The sequence below is a fragment of the Podarcis gaigeae genome, assembly GCF_964106915.1.
Source record: "Podarcis gaigeae genome assembly, chromosome: 13".
NCBI lineage: Eukaryota > Metazoa > Chordata > Lepidosauria > Squamata > Lacertidae > Podarcis > Podarcis gaigeae.
The window spans coordinates 33,320,931-33,347,513 of record NC_139689.1 but is presented as its reverse complement, the minus strand read 5'-3'; the positions used below and the strand labels follow the sequence as shown (position 1 = coordinate 33,347,513).

The 26,583-nt window shown below is 40.6% G+C and overlaps 1 protein-coding gene across 1 annotated transcript in view; it reads right to left on the bottom strand.

The window, feature by feature from the left end:
* NPEPPS (aminopeptidase puromycin sensitive) overlaps positions 1–26,583 on the bottom strand; it is a 73,676-nt gene that overhangs the window by 37,391 nt on the left and 9,702 nt on the right. The window contains exons 2-5 of the mRNA XM_083708630.1: positions 23,885–23,969; positions 4,867–4,944; positions 1,701–1,822; positions 116–223 (exon numbers count right to left, since the gene is read on the bottom strand). Of these exons, the coding sequence (XP_083564756.1) occupies positions 116–223; positions 1,701–1,822; positions 4,867–4,944; positions 23,885–23,969 (393 nt within the window). The remainder of the gene's footprint in view (positions 1–115; positions 224–1,700; positions 1,823–4,866; positions 4,945–23,884; positions 23,970–26,583) is intronic.

Sequence of the window (26,583 nt, the reverse complement as noted above, 5' to 3'; positions counted from 1 at the left end):
ACATACTTAGAAATTTATCCTCCTTACAATGCCCATTTATTACCCTGCTGGGTCAAACATTCAGATAATGCTATTTCCCATACACAGGTATATCAAGATTATAAGTAACACTTACCATATTTGACAAAGCTACCCTTTCTTTAGGAACCACCAATGAGATATCAAAAGTTGCCTTGATGGCCGGCTCATCCCAGCAAGGAAAGGCCCTACGAGCATCTGTAGCCTGAAAGAAATAAGAACATTAACTAGCCAAAGCAAGTGAGGGTGAATTCCTGACAGTACCATGCAAGAACAGACCTTAAATCCAAAAAGCTACATTTTCTAAGTAGAATACAGTCTTTAGATAACCTGGACAGAGGAACACAGAAATGCACTGCAGGCCAACAACGGGGAACGGGAAGGCAAATGTAAAGAAAGATCCAAGGAAATGAGGGGGGGGGGATACAGGTATTCAAGAAGCATGCACAAAACTACATTGACAGCCATTAAATTTGAAGAAGACCGGAAGCATAAAATTTGGAGAGGCATAATAATTCTACTTGGCGGCTATTGTATTTTGCTTCTATCCCTGACGGTTCCTATTAATAAGCTCTTTTCTATTATATATTTGGTGCAGTAGCAGTCAGTGAAGTGGTACAAGCAAGGCAAGCACTAGTCACCAGCTTGTCGCAGTGTTGTTACTGCTTCTTGAGAGGAGCGTGGGTGAGCAAGTGCACTGCAGGTGCAGAAGCAGGAGGGTCAGATTAGTGCTGCCGCCACACCCACACCCCTCCCCTCTGAGGAACTGACAGCTATGCTCAGTATTTGGAAGCCAGGTGAACAACACCACCCCATGGACTGCTACTCCCTTGGTGTACAAAATTCGTTTCAATCCTTGTCCTTTCAATGTGAGGAAGGTTATTAGGAAGCCGTTTTACAGACACAAACAAACAAACAAACAGACACAGCTTGTAACTTATTCAGGGCCAATCAGGCCTTGGTTCATCAGCCAATCAATGACTGAAATAATTCTTCCAAGGTTTAAATCAAAAGCATTATCCACTTATTCCACATAGATAGTAGATGAGGCTCAATTACAAAAAAAACCTGTACAGTTTCTGGTAAAGGGTCAGAAACCAGGCAAGGTTTCAGGTGGGGCTTTTCCAGTAGGCGTCCTACCCAGTGGCGTAGCGTGGGGGGTGCAGGGGGGGCGGCCGCACCGGGCGCAACATCTGCGGGTTAGGGTTAGGGGGCGCAAATCCACGGGTTAGGGGGCGCAAATTACTTGCCTTGCCCCGGGTGCTGACAACCCACGCTACGCCACTGTTCCTACCTCACCCCTACACATAACCAAATGTTAACTCTTGGACAACTCTTTCCATCTCCCAGGCTTCTGTTTAAAAAATTAAATATTGGGGAGTGGGGGGAGAGATACAACAAGGACTATCAATAAATTTTAGCCCTTTCCAAAATACTGTTTATTACCTAAAGCTCTTCCAGCTACTAGATCACAGCTTAAGTAATATTTATACCGAGTGCCTTCTGCTTCATTGACAAGAAATGGAAACAGGTGGATTTCTAAAGAGGCAACAGCAAATTAGCTACAACTAAGAAAGTACACAATTGTCTTGTTAGAGATTCTAAGGTACATGCACAAGACATGCTACTTCCAATGAAAGCATTAATGGAAATGGCAGACCACAAATCATAGGACTCCATACCTCAAACTGAGTAACAGCAGCGTAGCGAGTATCTCCAGAAGGGGTGGTGTATTTACTTCGATAGAAGCCTTTCATTTTATCATTCAGCTCTCCAACAAAATCTATTTTTAACGTCCCCATTCCTATGGTTAAAAAGAGGAAGAAAGTTTATGAAGACTTGCTGTGTGGATGTGCTCCATCCAGAATATTCAAATGGGCAAAGGTGTTTGGACTATTTGTTGTCCCTTTGGAATAACCTGTTCCCTCTCCAAATGCCTTGAGAAGCAATATGTTTCAAGCATATTCCAATTAGGATGCCATTTATCTAGCGTAAATGGCACCTCCTCTCTTGTTGCAGATCAGGATTACGTGGATTAATGCAAGGGTGCTGTGGTAAGGATGCTAGGGCTGGGAGGTTAGGGCTTCACAACCTTAACACCATCATTACATATTAATACAGCAAAACCAAATTGTATGTGGAGTCCAAGCCCTGAAGACTTCTAACCTAGATTAGTTAAGCAAAGTAGGAATTTGGACTTGGAGATAGGAGGCAGGGATGGAACTAGAGCCGAGTAGAAGTAAAAAGAGCTTGTCATAGAAGTCCTGGGCAACTAAAAAAAAATGTTCTGCTGCAGAAGCACACCTAGAGGAAGAACACAACATGGTGAATAAAGAGGAGAACTCTGTTGTTCCATGTTAAGCTATTCCACGGCATAGGATGGCAGGGAAGAAGCTGAAGTCACACAGATGAGTTGAACTCAGAGGAAAGAGTATGATGTATCACTTAAAAGCAGAGATGGAAAACAGAGCACAGAACTCTGAGATGCCCGTTTATCCTGCCATCTAAAATGTTTGATAACAGCACAAGAATTTGGGGTCGTTTTTCCAGTGAAGCTTCAAGTTTTAGAAGCTATTCCAGACCAGCAAATTAGATACCTGCTGATTAAATATCGTGAGTAAAATTTGACCAGCATTCTGGATTTTTTTTGGGGGGGGGGAGTAGGAATAAAACTGACAATGCCATCTTTGTATGTTGCCGAATACAGCAAAATAATGTCTGGAACAACCTAAAATTATTTGTTTACAGAGCAGAGCATTTAGGAGCTTTGTTTTTTAAACTAATTTTCAAAGCAGTGTGTAAAGTTTCAGTGCTGACTGTAGCCTAACTTGACCAGCAGTTGTGCATTAAATGCCTGAAACAGCACCAACCAAAGTTCAGCTGAACACTTTATGGGTATCAACAAACAGATCTGTCTAGCATAAATAGCTCATCTGCCTCCAGCTCCAAACAGAGAAGCACATGGCAAATGTTCCCACAGCACGTTTTGCTGATGATGAACACCAAATAATTAAGTCGGTCAAATTCATTCTGCCACTCATCACAACTCATACCATTACCTACTTTTGAAAGGTGAAGCTCATCAACTACTATTAAAAGTACCCATCAAAGTGAAATTTAATTATTCTAGAATAATATCATGAATAAAAATGAATAGTTCAAGAAGCATAAACTTCTACCTCATCATGCCCAACCCCAGGTGTGCTGAAGCAGCTCACCAGAGTCCAGTGGCTGCATTCGGTCTTTCTGCTAAACCAGCTTTCCCAGAGCTTCCATGCCGCCCCCCCCCCATTCCCTCAGTGCAACCATAAGGAAGATATTGTAAGCCTCTGCTTCCACTTTACATAAACTGCAGTTTATGGCATATCATCCAAGCACTAAACTGTGGTTAATAATAATTATGCTTTAGTGAAAGCAAGCCAGCTTCATAAACCAAGGTGATAATGACAGCTTTTGGAGGCCAACTATATGTAAAGACTGAAAAAAAAGAAGAAAAAGACTCTAATAAGGCTGCTGTTCAAGACAGTATCCGCATGTTGATTTATCCCCTCCAGAATGTGTAGTATTGCTTAACCTGTGTCATATTCACCACAATGGACATTAACTTGCCCCACAGAACAGACTGTCTTGGTGAGGCAAAGAAAACATTAGTTTTTTTCCATGTGCATCTCACATAAGCAGAAGGCAATGGTATGAAGTAGGAGAGGGGGAAGGGACTATATGAAATGATGACAAAACAGGGTAGATAACAGTACATATTGAAGGGGAGTTTCCAAGGGGGAATTCTTGATCACCTGTAACCTGTTGCTACACAACACTGCAAGATCTCTAACCAGGCTTGCAGTCATTATAGTTTTGGGGGTTAGCAATATATACTATGCATAGCATTTCATTGGTTTTCATAAGCAAAGTTTCTTTATGGGTAACTGAAAACGATGTTTATTCTTTGTTTTAGGTGAGAGTTTTTATTTGCTCTCAGTTTCTCAATCCTCCACTTCTGCCACCATGAGCAAATGTTTGCAAAAGTTGTGACAAAATCCCTCTTCATTCGGCTCAGTATTGAATTTCGGTGCTTGTTGACATATTCTGTGCTTGTTGACATACTTTATTTTAATTTCAGTTTCTTTCTTATTCTGTGTAGTAGCTTCTGTGTAGTAGCATCTATGATGGCTGGACTAGTATTAGCATTCCCAGAGGGACTGGAGTGTTAGCAAACAGCAGGAAACACGCCGGAATCTGGTAGCACACACAGATTAAAATGTATTGTGACACAGCATCTGTGGATCAGAGCCCACTTTGCCAGTTGTACAAAGTGTTATCCTTCAGCTGACATACAGATGTATATATGCGGCTACAATCAAAAGTATGGGTGGCATGAAGCCAACATTATTACAAAGACAGGTATGAAGACAAGCATATCACATTACTATACAAAGCCCAAACCTGGTCAGAAGAGTCAGTCAACATGAATTTAATCTACTTCTACTTTGTAATGAATTGGCACAGCATGACGAATAGTGCACATAAACCCCTACTGAGGGACAGTTACTAATTGGATCCAGACTAGATTAACTGTACTTCAATCCCATTCAAATTCATATGAAAAGTCAAGTCAACTAAATATGAGGCAGTTTCCAGTTACTAGGGCTTTGGAAAGTTTCTTGAGCTTTAGGAAACTGGATTCTATTTGGTTCAGTTACCAACATATTGAGAAATACAGGGAAGGATGAGTTTTCAAAAGCATATTCCAACAGAAGAAAATACTACCCTGGGGATGAGATGCAAAATGTTCTGGACCTCCACTGAGCCATCTAGCTTCTAAACCAACATTTGTAGAGAAACCTTTACCTTTTTGAAGTGTGCTGGGAAAAGAGAGAGTCACTTTCTCATCTTCGTTTTGGTAGTTGAATCCTGTTGCATGGATTTCTGAAAAAAGGAAAGGAAAGTGCTCTTAAAAGTTCAGAACAGCAATGACCATTCATGTGATGTGAGGACACTTGGATTTTGGAAGAAAGAGCTAAATTCCTGTCCTCTTTTTTCTTAATATTTTTAAAAACCATTTTTGTGGTCTTCAATATTAATCTCACCACTACTTTTGCACAATCAATTATATTTTGGAGATATGATCCCCAGCTTGAATGCTGGAATAAAAAAACCCCATTCCCTTTTAGGACCAGGGTAGAATCTACACACATATAAAAAAAACTGTGAAAATGCTTTTTTTTTAAAGGTTTTGAAAAATATATTGAATTTGCCATAGCTCACTGCCATCATCTATTGTTAATATGTATATTACAACACACATAACCATTTAATTTGCAGCTGCATAGCTGAGTCCCGGATCAACATGTTTCTCTCTCCTTTCAGTTTTTATGTTGGTTCTGAATTGCATTCGTTTCTTTCCCTCAGCATGAAGCTCCTCATAAATGGCAAAAACTCCTTGGAAGCCTATTTCTTAATTTGGGAGGAACTATGCTTTGGAAAGAAACATTCCATCACTTTCTGCTATTTCCTCCCCCGCCCCCATTTCTTCTCACTGTCCCATCAGAGAAAAAGCCATTCTTAATTAGTTATCAAACTGTATATCCCACTTGCTTTCCTTCAGGCTAACTCCACATTCAGGTGGCGGAGGGATTGTATGTGTGTGCTATTCTCTGCTGACAACTTTCTGATATAGAATGCAGTCCCCTTTGTGGGGCCCACATGCTTCACTAGGTTTGGGGCAGGGGAGGAGCCTTGTTTGGAAACTCCCAACATTTTGTAATTAACTATTTTATGGCAGCCATTTTATGACTCTCCATGCCTTCCTATGGCAATCATTTTGTGGCAATGCCCACAAGTACCCTCTCAAAATTCTACAGGTTACAGAGCCCTGCTCTAGCCCTTATAATCTGAGAAAAACCTGCAATATTGAGTTTTTGCACTGACAGCTCAACAAGTCACACCATATCTTGTAGCTGGTCCACACGGGAGGACATTCACTCTGAAACTCCTCTCTTTCCCCTTTTTAATCACCTTCCACTATTGCTCCCCAAGCCCCACCAGCACATTCTAGCTGCTCTGCAATTACAATGCAAAGATGCTTGGTTTAGTACATGGCTGCAACAACATGAACTATGAGACTTCTCTTGCACCCGTAATTCTAAGAACCCCACCTTTTTTTAATGCTACTAAAACTCATGGTTGTGAAAAACAGATTTTAAAAAATTATGGCAATAGCTGCTTAAAGCTTTGCAATGGAGTGCAGTAAAGTTCCAGTAGCCATGGAAGGCAGTTTCTTCAAACAATTCTTACTCCACAGACAAACAATCCTTACTCCACAGTCCCAACCCCCTCAGCAATCTGTGAAATGACCATCAACCTATTTAGCCATTTTAAAAACATACTTAATCCAATGTGAGTGGTATTGTCTCAGATAATTACTACAGTCATATCTCGAGTTACAGACACTTCAGGTTGCGCGTTTTTGGGTTGCGCACCATGCCAAACCCGAAAGTACCGAACGGGTTACTTCCAGGTTTCGACACTCGTGCATGTGCAGAAACACTAAATTGTTTAATAAACACTCCCACACGGATCACGTTTGCAACACAAGTGTCCACTGTACTACCAAATAGGGTATGCATCCAAAAACATAGGTGAATTTTAGGGAATCTAACATTTACATGGTTTAATTAGGTATTTCATAGAATTCTGGCTTTGCGGGCACAATAAACTAGTATCCTTACTTTTGCTTCTCGTATAATTATGTAAATATGTATGTAATGCGCAGTAGGGCGCTTATGTGCGCACAAAAACTATTCAATACAGGCAGAATAACCATATTTTAATATGTACCAATTGTATTTTGTTAAACACAGTGAGAGGACACATGATGCATGTACGGAACCCTCCCCCCCCCTCTCTCTCTCTCTCTCTCTCTCTCTCTCTCAGCAGCAGCAGCAGCAGCAGCAGCACAAAGCTACTGGCTACCCACAGTCCATAACAACTACTGTAACATGACATTCCTCAGCTGACAATTTATAGAAAGGCTTAAGATCGAAGCCTCAAGTGCTGGTTTTAGGATAGTGTCACACACACACACACACACACACACACACCCCTGCTGAAGATCAAAGTTCCATCTAAGTTCAGCATCCTGTTCCCACAGTAGCAAACCAGATGCCTATAGGAAGTTTAACATAGTCTAAAAGCAGGAGCGTTACAGCACTCCCCCAACTTGCAGTTTTCAGCAACTGGCAATCAGAAGCATATTGTCTCCAGTAAACAAAATACTGCACCAGTGGTTACCCAACTTTTCCCCACTCAAAAACCACTTGAAAACTTTTGAGAGTCTTGGCAGACCACTAACTTTTTCTGCCTGTTGTAGCAAATGTAACACACTGCGCTAGATGGGATATGAATTTTTATTGTACCCTAACAGAAATTTATTTCATAGACAACCTGAATGAAGTTCACATACCAGTTTGGGACCTCTGTACTACACAATAAGTGTGAGTTAAAGAATGCTATTTCTGAATGGCAAACATAAAATGTGAAAATTTTGTAAAGAGGCTGAGAAGTGGCTCAGGTACTCGTTAACAATTCACAGTACCATGGTATACATGTCTACTCAGTAGCCTCTTTCTGTCTAATAAAAATTATTCCCAGGACAGCAGCCTGAATTTTAGTTCAGGGTTGGCATAAGGGGAAATGGGGTTCTTGTGCCTTCAACAGCTGCGCAATCAGGACCAACTGCAGGCTTTTTTCTTTTCTGCAAAATGCATTCAGCTATTTATTAGCATGAACAAGTAACAGGGGTTCCACAAAGCTTAACTGAAGGATCAGGCTGAGTTCTGGAAAAAGTAAAGGAATATTGAAGAGGGTCTTTGAGGATGCGTGGATAGAGCCTTTTCCTCTTCATTGAACATCCCTACATGCATATAGGATTTGTTTTACTATGAAGAATTCTACTCTGCCCCTTCAGCACTGAAGATCCATACAGAAATATTCCTTAAGTTAGAGGGCATGATTTCTAGGTAGGTATGAGAGGAAGCATTTCTTGTTCCTTTCTTAACAGACCTAGAAATAATTTGGTCCCATATATATTATTACAGGCAATTTTGGAAACACTTAGCATCAAAATGTACTCATTCCACCTTCCCTTTTTCTATCAAATATCCAAATGGGAAAATGTGTACAGCATTTTTTAAAGAGTATGTGGGAATTACTTTATTAACAGAGTTGTAAAGGAGTTTAAACAAAAACAGATTAGCAGTAGAAACTTGCTTCTGAACATGTATCTCCTATACTGGATGTGAAAAACCTGTTGCTTGCATCCGGCTATTTAGTAACACATGGGCAAACCACACCGAGACACTATTCATCATCAGCATTGTATAGTCGTATCTTGCACCTATCCGTAACATATAGCCCTGTAGCAATGGCAAAACAGATTTAATTAACCACTTGGACCACAGAAATGCATATAAAGGAATTAAAGTCTTTTACATACACATCCCCATTGTTGTACAGAACCCAGGAAGATGCCATCTTGCTAAATAGCTGCCTTTGTGCTATCTTGGTATGGATCACTCCTCCCTGGTAACCTAGAAATGTAATCTGTGTGTCTCAAATGTTTTTGAGGTCAACTGAGTCATCAGAAATGGCTAACACTGGATTAGGAAAGGAAAGCTGCCCATGTCTGACATCGCTTACACCCCTCCTTGCAAAGCACCTACACAGCGGGTGGTGCTGTGGTCTAAACCACTGAGCCTTTTGGACTTGTGGATCGGAAGGTTGGGGGTTCAAATCCACACAGTGGGGTAAGCTCCCATTGCTCTGTCCCAGCTTCTGCCAATTTAGCAGTTCGAAAGCATACCAGTGCAAGTAGATAAATAGGTAACATTGCATTAGGAAGCTAAACAGCACTTCACGGTGTCCCGTTGCACCAGAAGTGGTTTAGTCATGCTGGCCACATGACCCAGAAAGCTATCTGTGAACAAACGCCAGCTCGCTTGGCCTGAAGCAAGATGAGCGCTGCACTCCATAGTTGCCTTTTAAAAAAACATTTAAACAGATTTTTCACATGCATTATCTATGGTACAAGTGGATAGTCAAATCTATTTGGACTTTGCTATAGGGGTGTATGCTAGTGATTGCATTGGATTTGATTGGGTATAGACAGTTGCAATCAAGGAAACTGTGTTCCCATGGTGAAAAGTTAAAATATCTTGACTTGCAAGGTAATACATGGAACATGAATAATCCTAAATCATTAAAAAAAAACCTTTTACAACCGTCTGCAAGCCCTGCTGATCAGTGTATTCTGTGCTAAAAAAAGAAACCTATTAGATATAATACTCTTCTTTGCCAAAAGTGTCTAGAAAAAGGTGTAATAGCACATTGGCTGAGCATCCAGGTGGTACCTGGTCAAAACCATAGCATCTTCAGTTAAAAGAATCAGGTGACATGAAAGTCCCCTGCCTGCGATCTGTGCCAATCACAAGCAATCAATATTGAGCTAAAAAGTCAAATTACTCTAAAACCTGGACTTTGTAGCTTCCTATGCTTACCCAGAGCAAAGTCTGCTTTGTGGTTTTTGTGTGTGTGTGTTCTTAAAAAAACAGAAGTAGCTCCCTTTCCATTCTGCCCAAAGAACTCTTGTAACAAGCATGAATACTCAGTACACAAAGCTCATTTAAGAAAAGAGCTCATCCTCTCTCTTTTCCAGGTAAACCACCACTAGACAAGGGCCTACACGTAGTGTTGAAGCTATACAGGTGCATTCACTCTGCCTGTAAGACTTCACAAGTAAATATAATCTCTAAAAACAGACAAAGGAATAAGCTGCATAAAAGCATTTATCACAACTGTTGGCTTCTACAATGTACTACAATAAACAGAGATCACCATGGCAAGGTGATAACAAAAGCTATCTTTGTCATTAAAAAGTCAAGTCTTAAAATGAGTGTGAAATTAATGTGCACACGAAAGCTAATATGGAAATAAAGCCTTAATAGAACTATGCATTTTGAGTTTTCATTTTGAAACATGGGTGCTTTCTTCAACTTTCACAACTACTAAAATGAAGTAAAAATAAATGCAATATAAAGCTCTACCTTCAGAGTACACTTCTTACTTAAAGACTCATCTGATGAGCCATTTCTGCACATGGCAATATTTTGGTGTGTGTTCTAGACTGACACTCAGTTCATGCGGCACCACCTAACATATTTCTTCAATGTACAGTGGTACCTCAGGTTACAGACGCTTCAGGTTACAGACTCCGCTAACCCAGAAATAGTACCTCGGGTTAAGAACTTTGCTTCAGAATAAGAACAGAAATCGTGCGGTGGCGGCACGGCGGCAGCGGGAGGCCCCATTAGCTAAAGTGGTACCTCAGGTTAAGCACAGTTTCAGGTTAAGAACGGACCTCCAGAACAAATTAAGTTCTTAACCCGAGGTACCACTGTATTCAATTTCCTTGAGTGCCTGTCATTCTCAATGGCTCCAACCCACCAATCTCAGATGTCATGCTTGTTTGTGATACAGCAGAGAACATTTTCTAAAGGAAAGCAGAATAGCTGGGAACAGATGCCAAAAAGGAAAGTAGTGTTGACTGTGGATTGATTGGAACATCAGGCTTGGCTGTAGGAAACCTAGGTTCAAATGAAGTAGATCTGTGAGGATAATCAGAATGGCTTGTTGGGCCTTATGCCTGTATCTCTCCTCACTGAGAAGCATGTGCTTAACCCATGGCTGACAAGAGTTGCCTCAGAATAGGGTGAAAGCAAAGTAAACAAATGTCAATCCTTTCATTGAAAAGAATATGCAAGTCCAACCTCTCTCTTCCTTTTCCTGAAACTAATTGTGAGCACGAGGCAGCAAACTTCACCCCAAAAAAACAGACAGGCATTTAGCCCCTTTACACTCAATAGGATAAACTTTAAAAGCATAACGTTAAGCTATGGTTTAACATTATGTCAGAAATGAGCCTGTTCGACTTTCAGGCTTATGCACATATGCGCACGGACACTAAGCAATTCTAAACACACATAAATGAATCTAGGGAACTATAGTTTGCTTTAACCTATGGTTACAGAACAAACCAGTATATCAGACCATGATGTTTTGAGAGGTGGCATCATTTTATAGGAAGTGGAAGCAGCAGCAATTAAGTAAGAGCAATTAAGCAGCATTGGAGTGTGGCAGCAGTTAAGAATTTGGCATTCTGAAGGACGAAACTACAAACTGGAAATGTGAAGTTTAAACAGTTTGAATCATCACTGGGCAAAAACTAAGTGAAATTTGATCCCTGCTATCTTTAGATTCCATATGGAAAGAAAGCCTGCTGCAACAGGATGGTGCAACAGTGTTCTCAGCAAACTAAAGGGAGGGGCTGAACATCTGCCTTGAATATTTCAGGGTCTGGAAAGTGCACTTATCCCAACCAGAAGTGCCATTAAATCCTCCTGACAGGCAGCCTTTGATCAGGATGGAGAAGCATGCAACCCAAAGGAATACTCGCTGAAAACTCATGTTGCTTCTGTAGTGGTTGTTTCACAATGCTGAACACTCTACATAGTGCTGACTTGGTATCGTACTATCCCTTAATTGTTTAGCAATTCAGTCATATAATCAGAAAACAGAGGTATTCAACCAACAAAAAATATTTCAGTTTATCATACTGTGATAAGGGTTTTCCATGTTCACTGAAGCTGCAAAATTCTGGGAAACTGTAACTGTTAAGGGCCACACCCATAACAGACATGTTTAGGGGATATAGTACTCACACGAGCTGGAGGAACAGCGGGGCTTGGTTGACCAGGTGCTCCCCATTTATGAGTACAACTTCCAGGTACCCAGCACCATGCATGTGTACAGTTGCACACAAATAGAACACACATAAATTGGGAGTTTCCTGTAATACGTTCACTTGCTTGAACTAGGACTTTTATTCTGAGACATGTTATCACTTACATGTTATCCTCAACCCTTTCAGACCATGGAACCACTTTTAATCCAAACACACATTTGGAGACCCATTTCTTAATTTTTTATTATCTTAATCTTTTGCATGGTGGTTGTGCTCCTGTTGCGACCCAACTTGGATGAGGCTATGACCCACTAGTGGGTCCTGACTAAGCAACATTCTTCCTTCAATGGAAAGCAGTCTTTTTTTCTTTTTTTTGCCTCTACTCTGAGCTGGGAAAATTTCAGGCAGCAGTTTGTATAAAAATTGATGCTGTCACTTAGAGTTTTCAAATATTTCCCCACTCCCTTGGTATTCTCATCTTACTGAGATTGCAGTATCAAACTTTCAAGAAGTGAAATGGAATGAGGAGGAGAAAAGGAGGGAGGATTGGGGTAACAGAAGAAAGAACAGAAGCCACTGTGACTGAGGGAAGAAATAATACAACAAAAACAACTCAATCTAAACTCATCTTTATAAAGAGGAATTGCAAGCTATTATAGGCAATGAAGAAGGACACTGCATTTTATGAAACATTAACTAAACAGCACCTGGAAGTTAAAAGAAAAATAACTTGACTGTGAAGCACAGTAAGAACCTTTGCATTAGAACCAAAAAAGGAAAAATAATTTATATTCCAAGATGTAATTTGCTAGGCCAATACTAATTGTGCTTACCTGGAAGTAAATCCTTTCAACTTCAACAAAAAATATGCTTAAGATTGAAGACTAAATCAAGAAAGTATGAAGACTGGAACAATTCACTATTGACACTAGTTTACATTTCCTACTAACTTCATTCAGATTACATATGGCTGTATCACTTTGAAATTACTTCTTTCAAGTGAACTGAAGACAATTGACTTACTATTTTGAAGCCACAAAAGCCTGACAACAAGCCTGAGCATCCAAGGCAGCAGTAAAGATTACATGGGAAAGTATTCCTATCACATAGTTAAACTTATCACTTCAACAAATGACTTCTGGAAATGTGCCAAATTCTTTGCAGTCAGCATCAAGAGTTATCCCTGATTAGGACTGAAAACTATTCCGAATCCATAGATACCAGCACAAAAATTTTAGGAATCCAGGCAAATAGACACATGGGTTCCCCCCCCCCCATCCTTGCAGGGGAGCAGGGCACAAAAACTGAAGTAGAAATCAACTGCAGTTTTTCGTACTGAGAGTTATTTAATATAAAAACACAATTCAAATGTGGTTTTCTGATGAAACATGGCAATTACTTGCATATTTAGTCTTAGTTGATTCTGAATACAGTGTCATTACATGAAATATACTCCACATGTCATTTTTGGGCACCTTTCTGTTTTAGAATACTGCTCTGAGATTTCACTTATTATGATCTATGGCTATATAACCAAATAAAAGTACTATGACGAACCATGAAAGACTATAAGCCTTCAACCAACAGAGCACTATGCATATTCACAATTTGTTTGCAAAGAGCTTGTAGTACAGATTAAAATAACTGCATCTACAGAGCAATTTCTGAAATTACAGAGTGGCCAGATGGATATGTCAATTAATTAATGATTCCAAATTCTAGTCCTGCAATATAAAAAAAGCTTGGACCCTGGCCAGAGGTTGTTCACAATTATGTTCCAAAGGAAGGACAAAGGCAAGTGTTCAAGCCAGAATTGCACATACTGGGAAGGAAATAGATTATACTGGGATGCCTCCTTCCCTTTTATTGGACTGAAACATTCACTGTATTTGAGGTTTGGCTACAATTGTGCATTCCTCCCTTCACTGTGTGCCTCCTTCTCTGAAAAAATCCTGGCCTGCATTGATCAGGAGTTCTCCATTACATCTCAGCTGGAGAACTCTAGCAATGTTGGTTAACAAACCAATAAGTAAAGATCTGATCAGGTAGGCCTGAGGGCCTGCAGCATACAAGCAGACCCTTAGAGTCATCTGATCCAACCTCCTTCAATGCTGAATTGTCAACTAAAACATCCATGACAGATGGCCATGCAACCTCTGCTTAAAAACCTCCATTGACAGAGAACCCACCAACTTCCGAGACAGACAGTTCCACTGTCGATCAGCTCTTACTGTCAGAAAGTTCTTCCTGATGTATCGTCAGAATCTCTTTTCTAGTAACCTGAATCCATTGGTTCAGGGCCTACCCTTCAGAGAAGGAGAAAACAAGCTAACTTTATCTTAAAGCAAACCATGTGTCTGACTTGGTTTTGGGTTACTGTTTTGAAAAGTTGCCTCACAAACACATCACCTTTTCCTATCCATAGGATACAATTACTCACTCCTGGCAACAAGAACACACATGCATCCAGATAAGGAACCCCATATGCACAACTAATTAAAATCCAATGAACAACCACTGACCCATTAAAAGCAGCAATAGAAGGAAACAGACAAATGCAGGCCACAAATCTTCTTCCACTTGGCCCACTGCTCACTTGGTGCCCCCAGCTGGCTAAACGAGCCTTTTAGCCTTGGACAACTTTTTACTAGTTGTCTTAAAAAATGGAGAAAATGGCTATAAATGCAAAAAATTGTCCTCATCCCCATATTTCCTCTTGTCTCCCTTCCTCCCCAGTCTTCAGCAAAGACATCAACAATGATCTGAATCATTAAACCTTGGCCACCTATTAAGAATGTGAGTACGGTAATAGCAAGTGCAATAGCAATGTAGTGAATAAGTGCACTGGCTTGGCTCTTTGCAACAAAGCTTTGTCCCAAACTGACTGACCACTACACTATCCTATCAGTAGCACTACAACTCTGCTTCAAACTCTCAAGGCCCTAGCATCAAGATTTTATTTGCCAGTGATTTTTCCTGCCCTGCGGAGGGGAATGGTAATTTACACACAAGTTAATAATAGACCACAGTTCTGGGGAGAGAATAATAATAAGGGAAAGGGAGGATGAGTTGATCTTTTGCAGGACACCATTTGCTTTTACAATGTGTTCTAAGATATTACCCTGGGATTTGGCAAGTCCACAACTACTAAAAGCTTCTGCTAAGTGCTATAATTAATTCTCTCTGGGCAAGCGTGAATATTACACTTTTTATGTGGGCTCCATTTAAGAATCATTGGAATGTCACCACAAATTTTCAAAAACTCTTAACCCTCCCCTTCCCCCAAGCTGGGAAGAACAGCTCAGTCATCTAAATGCCTTCTATAACATCAGAAATCCTGTTGATGGTTGAAAGACGTTTGTGAGGCTTCTTTACCCAGCAACAGGGAAAGAAATCCTGAAATCCCCACCAGTTCAGACAGGAACTGTGCTTTTTAAAAAAATTAATGTCTGAGAGTAATAACATTATCCCTAACTAGCCCTCAACAAAAATTCCAGATTCTGAGGAAAAAACCAAAACTTCTCTCAAGTTGTTAATCAACTAATTTTGCTAGAGGCAAACTTTGCAAAAGTTATGAAGCTCCAATTCTCAATCCTTTAGATTCCCCTTACAGTGTCCCCCTTTCACAGACACTTTTAGCTTCACACCCCTCTTTTGATCCCTGGTTTGGCAACTATGGGGCAAGATCACAGAACAAACACTCAGGAAGCTGGATATTGTGTTGAATAAATAAAGCAAAAACATGCAAATCCAGACACTTTAAACATATTTATTTCTACATAGTTATTCCTGGAAAAGAGAGGGTCTGATGTAAGCTTAGTGGTAAGAATAGTGTTAGAAACTCAGATATATAAGTTAGGTGCCAAATGGCTCCTTAAACCAAGGTTACAGGTGGAATGTCTAGTTGCCATTTTGGATCACGACAGCTCTAGAATGCATGCTTAGATGTATGAAGTCCCAGTATCTTAAAAGAGAATGTAGCAAAGGGTCCCAAGACTTCAGAAAACGAAGTTAAAGATGCCAAGTCAGCCACTAATAAGCAAACTGAACTACAGTCATTCATACCTCGGGATAAATATGCTTCAGGATAAGTTTTTTCGGGTTACGCTCCACAGCAACCTGGAAGTAACGGAGTGCGATACTTCTGGTTTTCGCTGCTCACGCATGTGCAGACGGTCAAAATGACGTCACACGCATGTGCAGAAGCGGCGAAACCCGACCCATGCAGTCGCGTCTTACATTCTATTCAGGATGCGAACGGGGCTCCGGAACGGATCCCGTTTGCATCCCAAGGTACCACTGTATATAGATTGTTCCATTTTATTCTTTTTAATTTATAGCAACCATCAGCCCTGTCCTAAAGGGCTGAAATGGCCTCCACATCCTTAGATCTATTTTTGTAACTAATTCTCATCCTCAATATGTGAATGTTCTAGCATTTTTCAAAACTTTGCCCTGAAAAAGCAGTTTTCTTCATGTTTAATATTCTAGCAACTTAGTGCTGGAAGGAATACCCCCTTCCACCCACCACCAGGCAGCATTAGCTTACCACAAGCTGAGAACTACTGCATATTGTGTAGAAGCAGCTTGTCTCAAGCCAGGAAAACATAGAAGCACTGTTTGAACACCCAACACCCACTGCAAACAAAATACTGTTCTCTAATTACTAACAGTGTGTGCTGTCTGATCTCTGAAAAGAGCGATCTGCTCATTATTTGATTCACTTTCTTTGTATTCAGCATTTACACAGCACTTTTTATTTACAAGGTGGTTCATCACCTTGAGAGGCAGAACCCTACTATCCTTATATTAAAATGTTAGCTTAGTGTACACGAGTATGAATGACTTGCCTAAGACATCATAACTAGGACATGACGGACTTAAAAACATATCTTTCAAAACCAAACCTACCAAAACAAAATGTATCTCAAAAGTTACACTAACTTTTGCTTTTAAAGTCATCCTTTGGCCCAATATTTGCATCAGGGGCAAACATACACGACAGTATTTCATTTTGCAGAGCAGCCAGGCATTTAAAAGCTAGTCATAGTAAAGTTAAATAAAGGCATTGGCTTCTGACTCATTCCAACAGGTGCCACAGAGCATTTATCCAGCAAGTCCTCTGCCAGATTCATTCTCTTCCACTTTCAAAGCCATTATGCTCTGGCAGTATCCCAAATGGAATCAAATTTCTTAATCCTATCAAAAAAATAGTCAAGGTATGTGAATAAACATATTACAAATACATTTCCAGTGCAATCAAGTCATGCAATTATTCTTTTTATTATTCAATTTATTACCTGCCTTTCATACTAAGGTCCATAGGCAGGTTACAGCAACTTAAAGTACAATATTAAAAATACTTTTAAAATAATTAGTTACAAAAAACTGCAATCACAAAATATAGGGTGGGCTGAAAATAGGCATCTCAGGTGTCAAATGCCAGAGTAAAGAAGTCTGTCTTCAGCATTCACCAAAAACTGTGTAATAAAGTTCCCAGACACACCTCTATGGGGAGGGAGTCCCACAACTTAGGGGTTGCCACAAAGAATACTCTCTCCCCAGGCACCAAGCTGCTGAATGCAGCAGAGCTACCAAGAGGGCAGCCTCTGCTGATCTAAACACCAAAGAGGGTCCTGGGGTGGCTTTATTGATTATACAAATAATGTGGCATATGGTAGAATAGTACCCACATTTTCCAGTACAATCAGGTATATATGGAGTACATATTTTATTTTTTCCCCTTCCCCTCACTCCCCCTTCCTATAAACGCCTATAAATTCTAATTGTAATTGATACAAAATACCATTTACTTATGGTCACCGATCTAAGCAATACACATTATTATACATATTTTCACATCTGTAATAACTGCAATAATTTGGGTATATACATTTTGACACAACTCGGTTAATCTATTCAGAAACGTTTATCTGAGTGTTTGTTGTTGTTTTATTCTTATTTTTAATTTTATGTAATTGTTGCAAGTCAAATACTCTAAGGTAAACAAAGATATATCTCAATGCAACCATGTCAAGCAATTTAAATAAAGATGAAAATGAATAAAATTTTGTTACCCCCTCCCTAAAAAAAATCAGAGAGGTACTGTGAGGAAGTAGCCCATCTTGAGACGTGAGTTGTTTAGGGTTTTAAACCAGTACAGTGGTACCTCGGGTTAAGTACTTAATTCATCCCAGAGGTCCATTCTTAACCTGAAACTGTTCTTAACCTGAAGCACCACTTTAGCTAACTTTAGCCACGCCGCCGGAGCACGATTTCTGTTCTTATCCTGAAGCAAAGTTCTTAACCTGAAGCACTATTTCTGGGTTAGCGGAGTCTGTAACCTGAAGCGTATGTAACCTGAAGCATATGTAACCTGAGGTACCACTGTAATGTGAGCACTATGAATTGGGCCCAGAAACAAAATGGCAACCAATGCAGACATTTTAAGGCAGGGGTTATATGTGATCTAAATGGAACCACAGCCAATAATCTGGCCACTGCATTTGGGACCAATTAAAGTTTCTGAGTCATATTTAAGTGCAGCTTCACATAGAACCCACTGCAGTAATCCAATCTGAAAGTTATCAGAGCATGGAGTACAATGGCCAAATCATTTCTGTCCAAAAGGGGCAATAAACTGGTGAACTAGCCTGTGATCTGCTCTTCACAGAGGAGTGCAACCCTGCCCAGGACAGAATGTCTCCCGTCCTCACAGACATGAGAACTTGGAACATATTACAAGTTTGTCTTTATAGGATTGAGTATATTGGCTGGCCCATATTCAGTCCATACTGGATACATAGAATTTTGTAGAACAGTTTTTTCTTTGTTTTTTTAATGGAATTTACTGGGCATTCCAGAAAGTTATACAAGGCACATTCAGGCTTAGGCTAAGGATTTATATAAAGGATATTTAATATACCACAGAATCTTGGTTTTTGTTTTATAACAAAAATATATTAATTAGCTCTTTATATTAAATTCCATAATTACCAGCTCCAAATCAGCATTAAGAACTACATACCTATGCATTGTGTCAAACCAACGGTCTACCTCATCACCTTATTTCTGACAGCTGACAGCCAGATACCCCCAGAATGTGCAGCAGGAGGATACAATATCAATGCTTCCACATCCCTGGAACCCCAAATTACGTATATAAGAAAGTTGTAGTTCATGAAAACATCAACACTGCCTCCCAAACAGAAGGGACCAAAAACTGCATGCATGCTACCTCAAAACTGGCAGAACAGAGGTGGGAACTCTCAACCAGCTGGGCCTCCTGGCTTAAGCAGAGGTGTAGGTTGGTGCAGCAGATACTCCAGGCTCAGCAAAACAAAGAGCACTTCAGAGGGGCTGACCACAATGCACCTTTGAGCAAGGTGCCTCCTTTCCCTTTAACTGTGCTAGAATTGACTCACCTCTAGTAAGACATGTTGCTCCAAGTAAGGAAGCACTTCTCAAACTATTGTCCAGGGACCACTAAATGTCTGATGACACCTTATGGTTTGATGGATGCTAGCAGCTCACAACATACAAAAATACACAGGCACATGTGGGAGCAGGAGTTGGCTAGAATGGAGGCTGACACGTGCAAAATTGGAGAAAAGGAAAAGGAAGGGAAGATGTGGCTGGCTGAATGTAAGGATAGGAAGAAAAACAAATAGAAAGGAGGAACTGAATGAGAGGAAAAGGAGAAGCAGCACTGAACCTTCTTGTCCCTTTAAACACAGCTTCCTTAGAATAAAGGGGCATACTTGCTGGTGTGCTTCATAATGCTGCCCATGCAAGACTGAAAAGCTTCCATTCACCAGATAAAAATCAACCTAGTGTTTTTTTTTTAAGGCAATGTATCATGTTCCTTTAGGTCTTCCACGGATCTACCCAAACACAAAAACACATTTTTTATGGTAGTGCTGGTAAATCCCTCTTATGATTCCCACTAGATACAACCTAGATTAAATTGAAGTAATAAAGGCTGAAGCTACAGATTTAATGATTCCTGTGTGTTAAAACTCAATTGCTATCCTTAGAGCCATTCTGAAGGGAGTTATTCTCACCGTTCTATAGACTGAAAACTAGTCCAATAGAGAACAAGGAGCATGAAATGTTTCCGCAGGTTAGGAGCAACATTTTAGACATCTGATATTTTTCAAGTCCTGCCCAAGCTCACCCAGTAAGTCCATTACAGAGCAGGGGTTTGAAACCTCATCTCTCAGGTCCAGTATTCTATTCACTGGCACATACCATCACAGAGCTGGAAAGATAATCTAATTCAAGATCCCCAAAGAAGAATAATCCATTTCACCCTGCGTGCCCTTACCAATCAACTGTATTCTCCTCAAGCCACAACAGAGAAGCAAATGCATTTTTAAAAAATGATACTCTCACAGCTCCAAGTGAGCTCTCATCACAAAGACAAAAAAAGAGTATTAACAGAAAACTAAAACATTTTGCGGCATAGGCAATCCAAAATCAAACTGTGTGAATCTTCTCTTCTGGTGCGTCATAGGGGAAACCTACTTTTGTGGATCAAATTCCATTTTGTGGATCAAAATGAAAACTTTATGGCAGATAGAATAGCAAAAAGCAGATCTAAACAATTAATCAAATTGATAAGGAAATGTAAGAAATGTCTGTTCTCATTGCCAATGCCTGATAGATCACCTACTGCCTACCCTGTTTCAATACCAAATGTTTTCCACTAAGCTGTGATGTGCGACGTTAATTCTAGGAGTAAAGCAAAGGGCCACACAGGAGGGAACTCCATTACCTGAAAGGATTTAACTTATGAAGGATACCATGATCATCACACCCTGAGAAGCCACAGACGTCAATTCTACTGACTGGATCCAACTAGCCACTGAGACAGGCTTCCTTATGACAGATCTGGGTCTCACAAAAGCCCAAGTCAGAGGCTGAACAATTCTGATGATAGCGCAAGTATGCATACAACCTGCTCTTCATAGGGTTGCACTCCCTTCTGAAGCTGCAGGTTTGCATGCTGGGAATATTCCTAGGCCCAAATGCACCCTTGCATTTCCATGTGGAGGCAGGAAAGAGGAGCTTCGACCATTTCCTTGAGAAACCAAACCTCTCCTCAGTTATTCATACTCTGGTCACCTCCTTGTTAACTACTATAGCATGCTTTACATGGAAATACCCTTGAAGATAGACTAGTTTAGAATGAGACTTACAGGGTACTGACCAAATACAGTATGGAATATCAGATCATATTAAACTAGTTCTTATCTAGCTGCACTATTTACAAATTTGTTTTGAGGCTCAGCTCAAGTTCTGAACATCTTGGGTCCAAAATATTTTAAGAACTGGCTCTCCAAGAACTTCCGCCGATCTTCTCAGAAACCTCTCCACCTTCACTTGCGCAGCAGAAGCGTGTGAGAGAGGAGGCCTTTTTTGGTTGTGGCACCAGGTTTGGAATAACTCCCTAAGTTATACTTGGCCTAATCACTGCTCACTTTTAGGCAAGTAGCAAAGACTTCTACTACATATCAGCAGTTTTTAGAATATCTTTCTTAGCAATCTTTATTTATAAATTGCCTTAATCCATCAGAAATATGTAAATATTAGAAATTAAACATTTCAGTCACCCTCTATTTTACAGCACAACCACAAGAAAGATAAATTATGCTTTGAATTTTGCAAAAGCTTTTAATATAGATATGGCTTGGCATGCCATTAAAAACTTTGAAAGGCAAGGCCTTCAGAACCGGAGCATGACAACACTGAGAAAGCCAGAACAGGAAGTTCTACAATGGCAAAGTTTCTGGTCAGCTAACTGTGGAAAGATAAAGCATATAGTTCCAGTACAGATGTAACAATCCCAATATTTTAACCACCATTATGAGATTATGAGGGGATTGCAGGATAGCTTACTAGATCTTTCTGGCCCCTTGCTTCCCACAAGAATTCCCCTGCCCAGCCAGTCTTAATTGTGGTTCCATGTTACATCAGCACTAATAGTAATCACAGATGATGCTAATGAGGTTCTCTCAACCATGGGAAAAACCTCAAATCCTGGTCTCAGCTCTTGGTTAAAAGGTAACCCTAATTTAAGGCTGGGAAGAGAAATCGTACTTGAGGAGGGAAGGAGCATGCAATCCCATGGCTCCCACTACTTTAAAGTGTCACTACTGTTTTTAAAACTATGCTACTTTTGTGTAAGTCTTGCAAAAAAGTGGCATATACATTCACAAGTAATAGTAGCAATAAGCTTGACTGAGCTTTCTGGTGCCCATCCATGTGCTCTCACCAGATATAACGTGCTTTGAGCTTTGCAGAGAATCCAAAAACCCAGATGTGTTCCTGTCAGCTCAATTGTACTAACATAGATTTAAACAGGCAGGAATCTGCCCACCCGCCCATGTTCAATTTTGTTAAAATTCTCAATGGGGAGAGAAAAGGAGATTTCAGCAGGTGGAAAGGTCACCAGGAATCCTCTTCCACCCCCCATATCACCTTTTGTATGTTGAAGTTATATATAAATGGCATAGGACTGGCTGACTGAGAGAGACTAATTGATTGTCTACTCCAATCCCTTACTGTGAGGCAGACCACAATCATGGAATCTACTGCAGTAAGATGTAGCAAACAACCTGGATGACTTAAAAGAGGACATAACCACGCATGATAAGCTCATAACTTTGTCATGATGGCTATGTAGTACTTTCAGTGTTAAGGGGCAATGCTTCTCTGACCACTACTTTCTGGGCATTACAAGCAGGAGAGCTACTGTGCGTATGAGCTACCCATAGGCTCTGGTTAGCCACTGTGAAAATAGTGCTGGACTAGATGGGCCTTTGGCCTGACCCAGCAGAGCTCTTCTGTTCTTATGCTGTCACTACCACACACAACCACTGCAGTTCAATCCAGTGTGTCACAAAGAGCAGTTGCACCATAAAAAGCTATCCACAAAACAAACCAGTTTCAGATTACTCATTCAAGTAATCCAAGTCACACATTCCAATGGAGGGTGGATCATTGCCCAAGTTAAATCCTGATCAAAAAGTCATCTCTAGGGCATGTTAAATAGGCATTTTATCGAAGGCTGGCCTACAAACATACAACCATCCAAATCCAATGTAGTCTACCAACCATCTGTGCTTGACAGTCAGACACTCAACAATTCCCCTGCAGCAACCAAAACCAGTTTTGCATCACTAGTGTAACACCATACATGGCTGGTAAACTATACCCAGTTTTCAAGATCACATGTTTGTAGACTTGGTACAAAGTATGCAGCAGCTGAAAATACTGAGGTGATGGTGCTGGCAGCCACAACAATGCCTCCTTAATCAAGCGTCTTCACTTTCTTGAAGAACTGGGACAAGCCATAATCTTATTAAACCCAAGATTTTTATCACAATGCCCCAGTTCTCACGTAGCACTAAGCCAAACCATGGCTAAGCTTGAATTAACAAGCTGCATAATATGACAGAGGAAGATGTTTTAAAGCAAAACAAGTTATAATGGCCTGGTTACACATAAGACCAAGCCAAACGATGGCTCCATATGCATGAGTACACAAAGTGAAAACTAAAGGCATTTTACTCTTCCCCAGGCCCAGCTGCTGCATATCTCTCCCAAAGAAACCATGAGCAGTAAGGCAAGAACAAACCTTGGCTACTACACAGCTTGCGGTTTGTTTAGAGTGAGATAAACTATGAGCCCATGTTCACATATAACACTAAGTCAAACCTGGGTTTGCTTTGGGTAATGTGACAACAGTAAAACCAGGGGAGGAGCAAAGCAGCTGTGAAATTTTCATTTTGTGTACCCAACACACTTGGATATTCACACTTAGCCATTTTTTAGCTCAATATTATGCACAAACCAAGTCATTATCTCTTTTTTACTTGAATACATTTTCCTTTCTAATATGCTGCAGATTTTAGACATCATCCAAAATGTAGAAGGGAGAGATTACTTTAAAGTCACTATGTCAAAACAATCTGGAAACACTTGCTATACAACTAAATTCATTATTTGATCAATATTGCATCTGGAGACTGAACATACAGAAGCTACATGCAAATTCCCTCTTACCTTCATCTCCCTCCGGTGCATAGGAAGCTGTAATGATGTCGATGTCAGCACAATTCATCACAATCTGATTAGTCGCCTGCTTCACCTGTAAAATACACATTCAACTTTATACTTTAATGTTTCATTTAACATTGAGTATGGTAACAATTAAAAAAAAAAGTTTGGCAAGCTGTTGAAGTGAACTTTTAAAGCTGCTTCAATGCAAATGAAACCCAAGACCACTATTCTTCCATTCACACCTACAGCATTCCCACAGGAGTGATTGTTTACAACATAGTGAACAATCATTATATTTATAACTTTATAGCGAGTATTACAATCTCACAATGAGCAACTTGCTCAATACAGAATATTCCCTCTGGATAAGTAGTTTATCATACCTAAAGGAGAGCAAGGATTGCACAGTTGGCTGGAAAGTCAACTGGAATCTGCAACCTAAGCTACCCCACAACACTGTATCAGCTAGGGTTGGGAAAAGTCCAAAATTGTGGTCACACAAGTGCCTAGAAGTTTTAAACTGATACTCAGAAATCCAAAATAATTTTTCAGCTCTCTACATGCTGGTGCCTCTACAGAAAAATCTGATTTTCAGGAAACTGGTTGTTTATTTTAACCCACATTATTCTTGCTGTCAGGGGTTCAGAAGGAGAGACACAGGAGGGGGAGCAAATGGAGAGTGAGGAGGAGGAGTACGAGGGGGGCGCAGGCAGTGACAGTGGCCAGAGTTATTCCACAAGCCTCTCTAGCGAATCGGAGGACTCACAGAAGGGAGCGCCGGTGGCCAGAGCAAGGGAGATTCCAAGGGAGAAACCTCAAGAGGGAGGGGCCAGCGGGGAGTCTCTGAACAGCAGCTGGAGATCAGGGCCAGCGTCTCCACCAGAGCGCAGTGGGGAGGGGGAGTCCCAGGAGTCGGGACCAGTGTCCTCACCACCAGAGGGAGGAGAGGAGTCAGGTTTGGCAACACCCACATCAGGAAGCGGGGAAACGGTCAGAAGGAAAGTCACCGGCTGGGCGCGCGCGCCAAGTTCAAATGTACAGGAGCGCGGCACAGCGGGGAGCCCGGGAAGGGAGCCAGGTCCTAAAGCCCGCCGGAGGGAGGGGCAAGACTCAGGAGGCTCCGCGTCAGAGGAGTCCAGGAAGGAGGGAACCCCAGAGGGCAGAAGGACCCAACGCAGGAAAGAGCAGCGCAAGAGGTGGAGCCAGGCTAGAATCTTAAACTGGTGTGGGTGGAGCAGTGAGTCAGAGGGGACTTAGCCGGTCTAGCGTTAAGACGTGGGCCTGCGCGCCCAGAGCTTGGAAATGGAAACTAAACTTCAATAAAGACTTTTGTATATAATATCCACTGGGCGTTGGTCCTCTGTGAGCTGGGACCTAGCGGCAGTCCTGACACTTGCTATTTGAAATTAGTTCCTTTAAAAAAACTGATTTCAGTGCTTAGTTGGCTAAAATACTATTCAGGTTTTGTATGCACCACAGTTATTGTTATTATTTATTGAATTTCTATACCACGCTCCATCCAAGAATTATAGGGTGGTTTACAATATAAAAATACAAAAATGCATACCAAAGTAACAAACAAGAACAATACCACCACAGTATTATTATTATTAAAAAGCCACGTATCCACGTATATGATACAAATTTGTTCAAATCTTAATAGTGAATTCAGAAGACTAGCATTCCCATCAATACCCATGCCCCCCCCCCATATAGTTGCATAGTTACTATGCATTGAGAACCAACTGGAGTTAACTGACAGATCCAACACATGAAGGCCCCAACAACCAATGCTTGTCAGGCAAGTTAAATTTTCAGTCTATCCAACAAGACTCCTTTAGCTAACTAGGTCCACTCAAATATCAAGCCAAGGCAACTATGTAGCATGTCAATAAAGAGAAACAGCTAATCCATATTTGACCCAAAGGGAATGGTACCACATTTAACTTTAAAGATATACCTTTAACACCCTACACCAGAGGTGGCTTCCCATCAGATCCAGCCAGCATGGGCAATGGTCAGAGCGATCGAGTTAGGAATCCAACATCTTGAGTGCCAAATGTTAGCCACCCCTGCCCTACACACTCCAGAACATATAACACATGAACAACCAATATGTGGCCCTGAACAACATGAGAGGCTGTTTTTGAATGTACCTTCATTGTCATTTAAATGTGATAATATGTTAATATTCTTGCAAACACACAACAGTGCCTTTCAAGAGTGTGTGAAGCACCAGAAAACATTTACAGGAACCAAGTTAATGGTTACATATAATTAAATGTTCAGCCCCATGAAGTTCCAGAAACAAGGCATCAACAAATTATGCACACAGGCAGCAGGTTATACAAAATGCTAGCTTGTGAAAATGGACTCATGCTAGCAGGAGTCAAATTCATTTCAATAAGGCTTCACTTACATGATACGCTCAGGATTAAATCTTGTTTGAGAGCAACAAAAGCAAGTATCCAAATGCAGTTCAACATACGACATTTTATATTGCAGGCAAATAGAAAATGCAGACATTAAATGCTTTGCAGGGAAGCAGATACATTAAGGAAAGAGCTATGCAATGGTGATTAATATTTGAAAGCCTCTTACAGAACTGGAAAATTTGTTTTCTGGAAAGCAGCTAGTACAAACATGAATACTGACATGTGAATTATTTTTTTTTAAAAAAAATCAAGTAATTAGAACAGAAA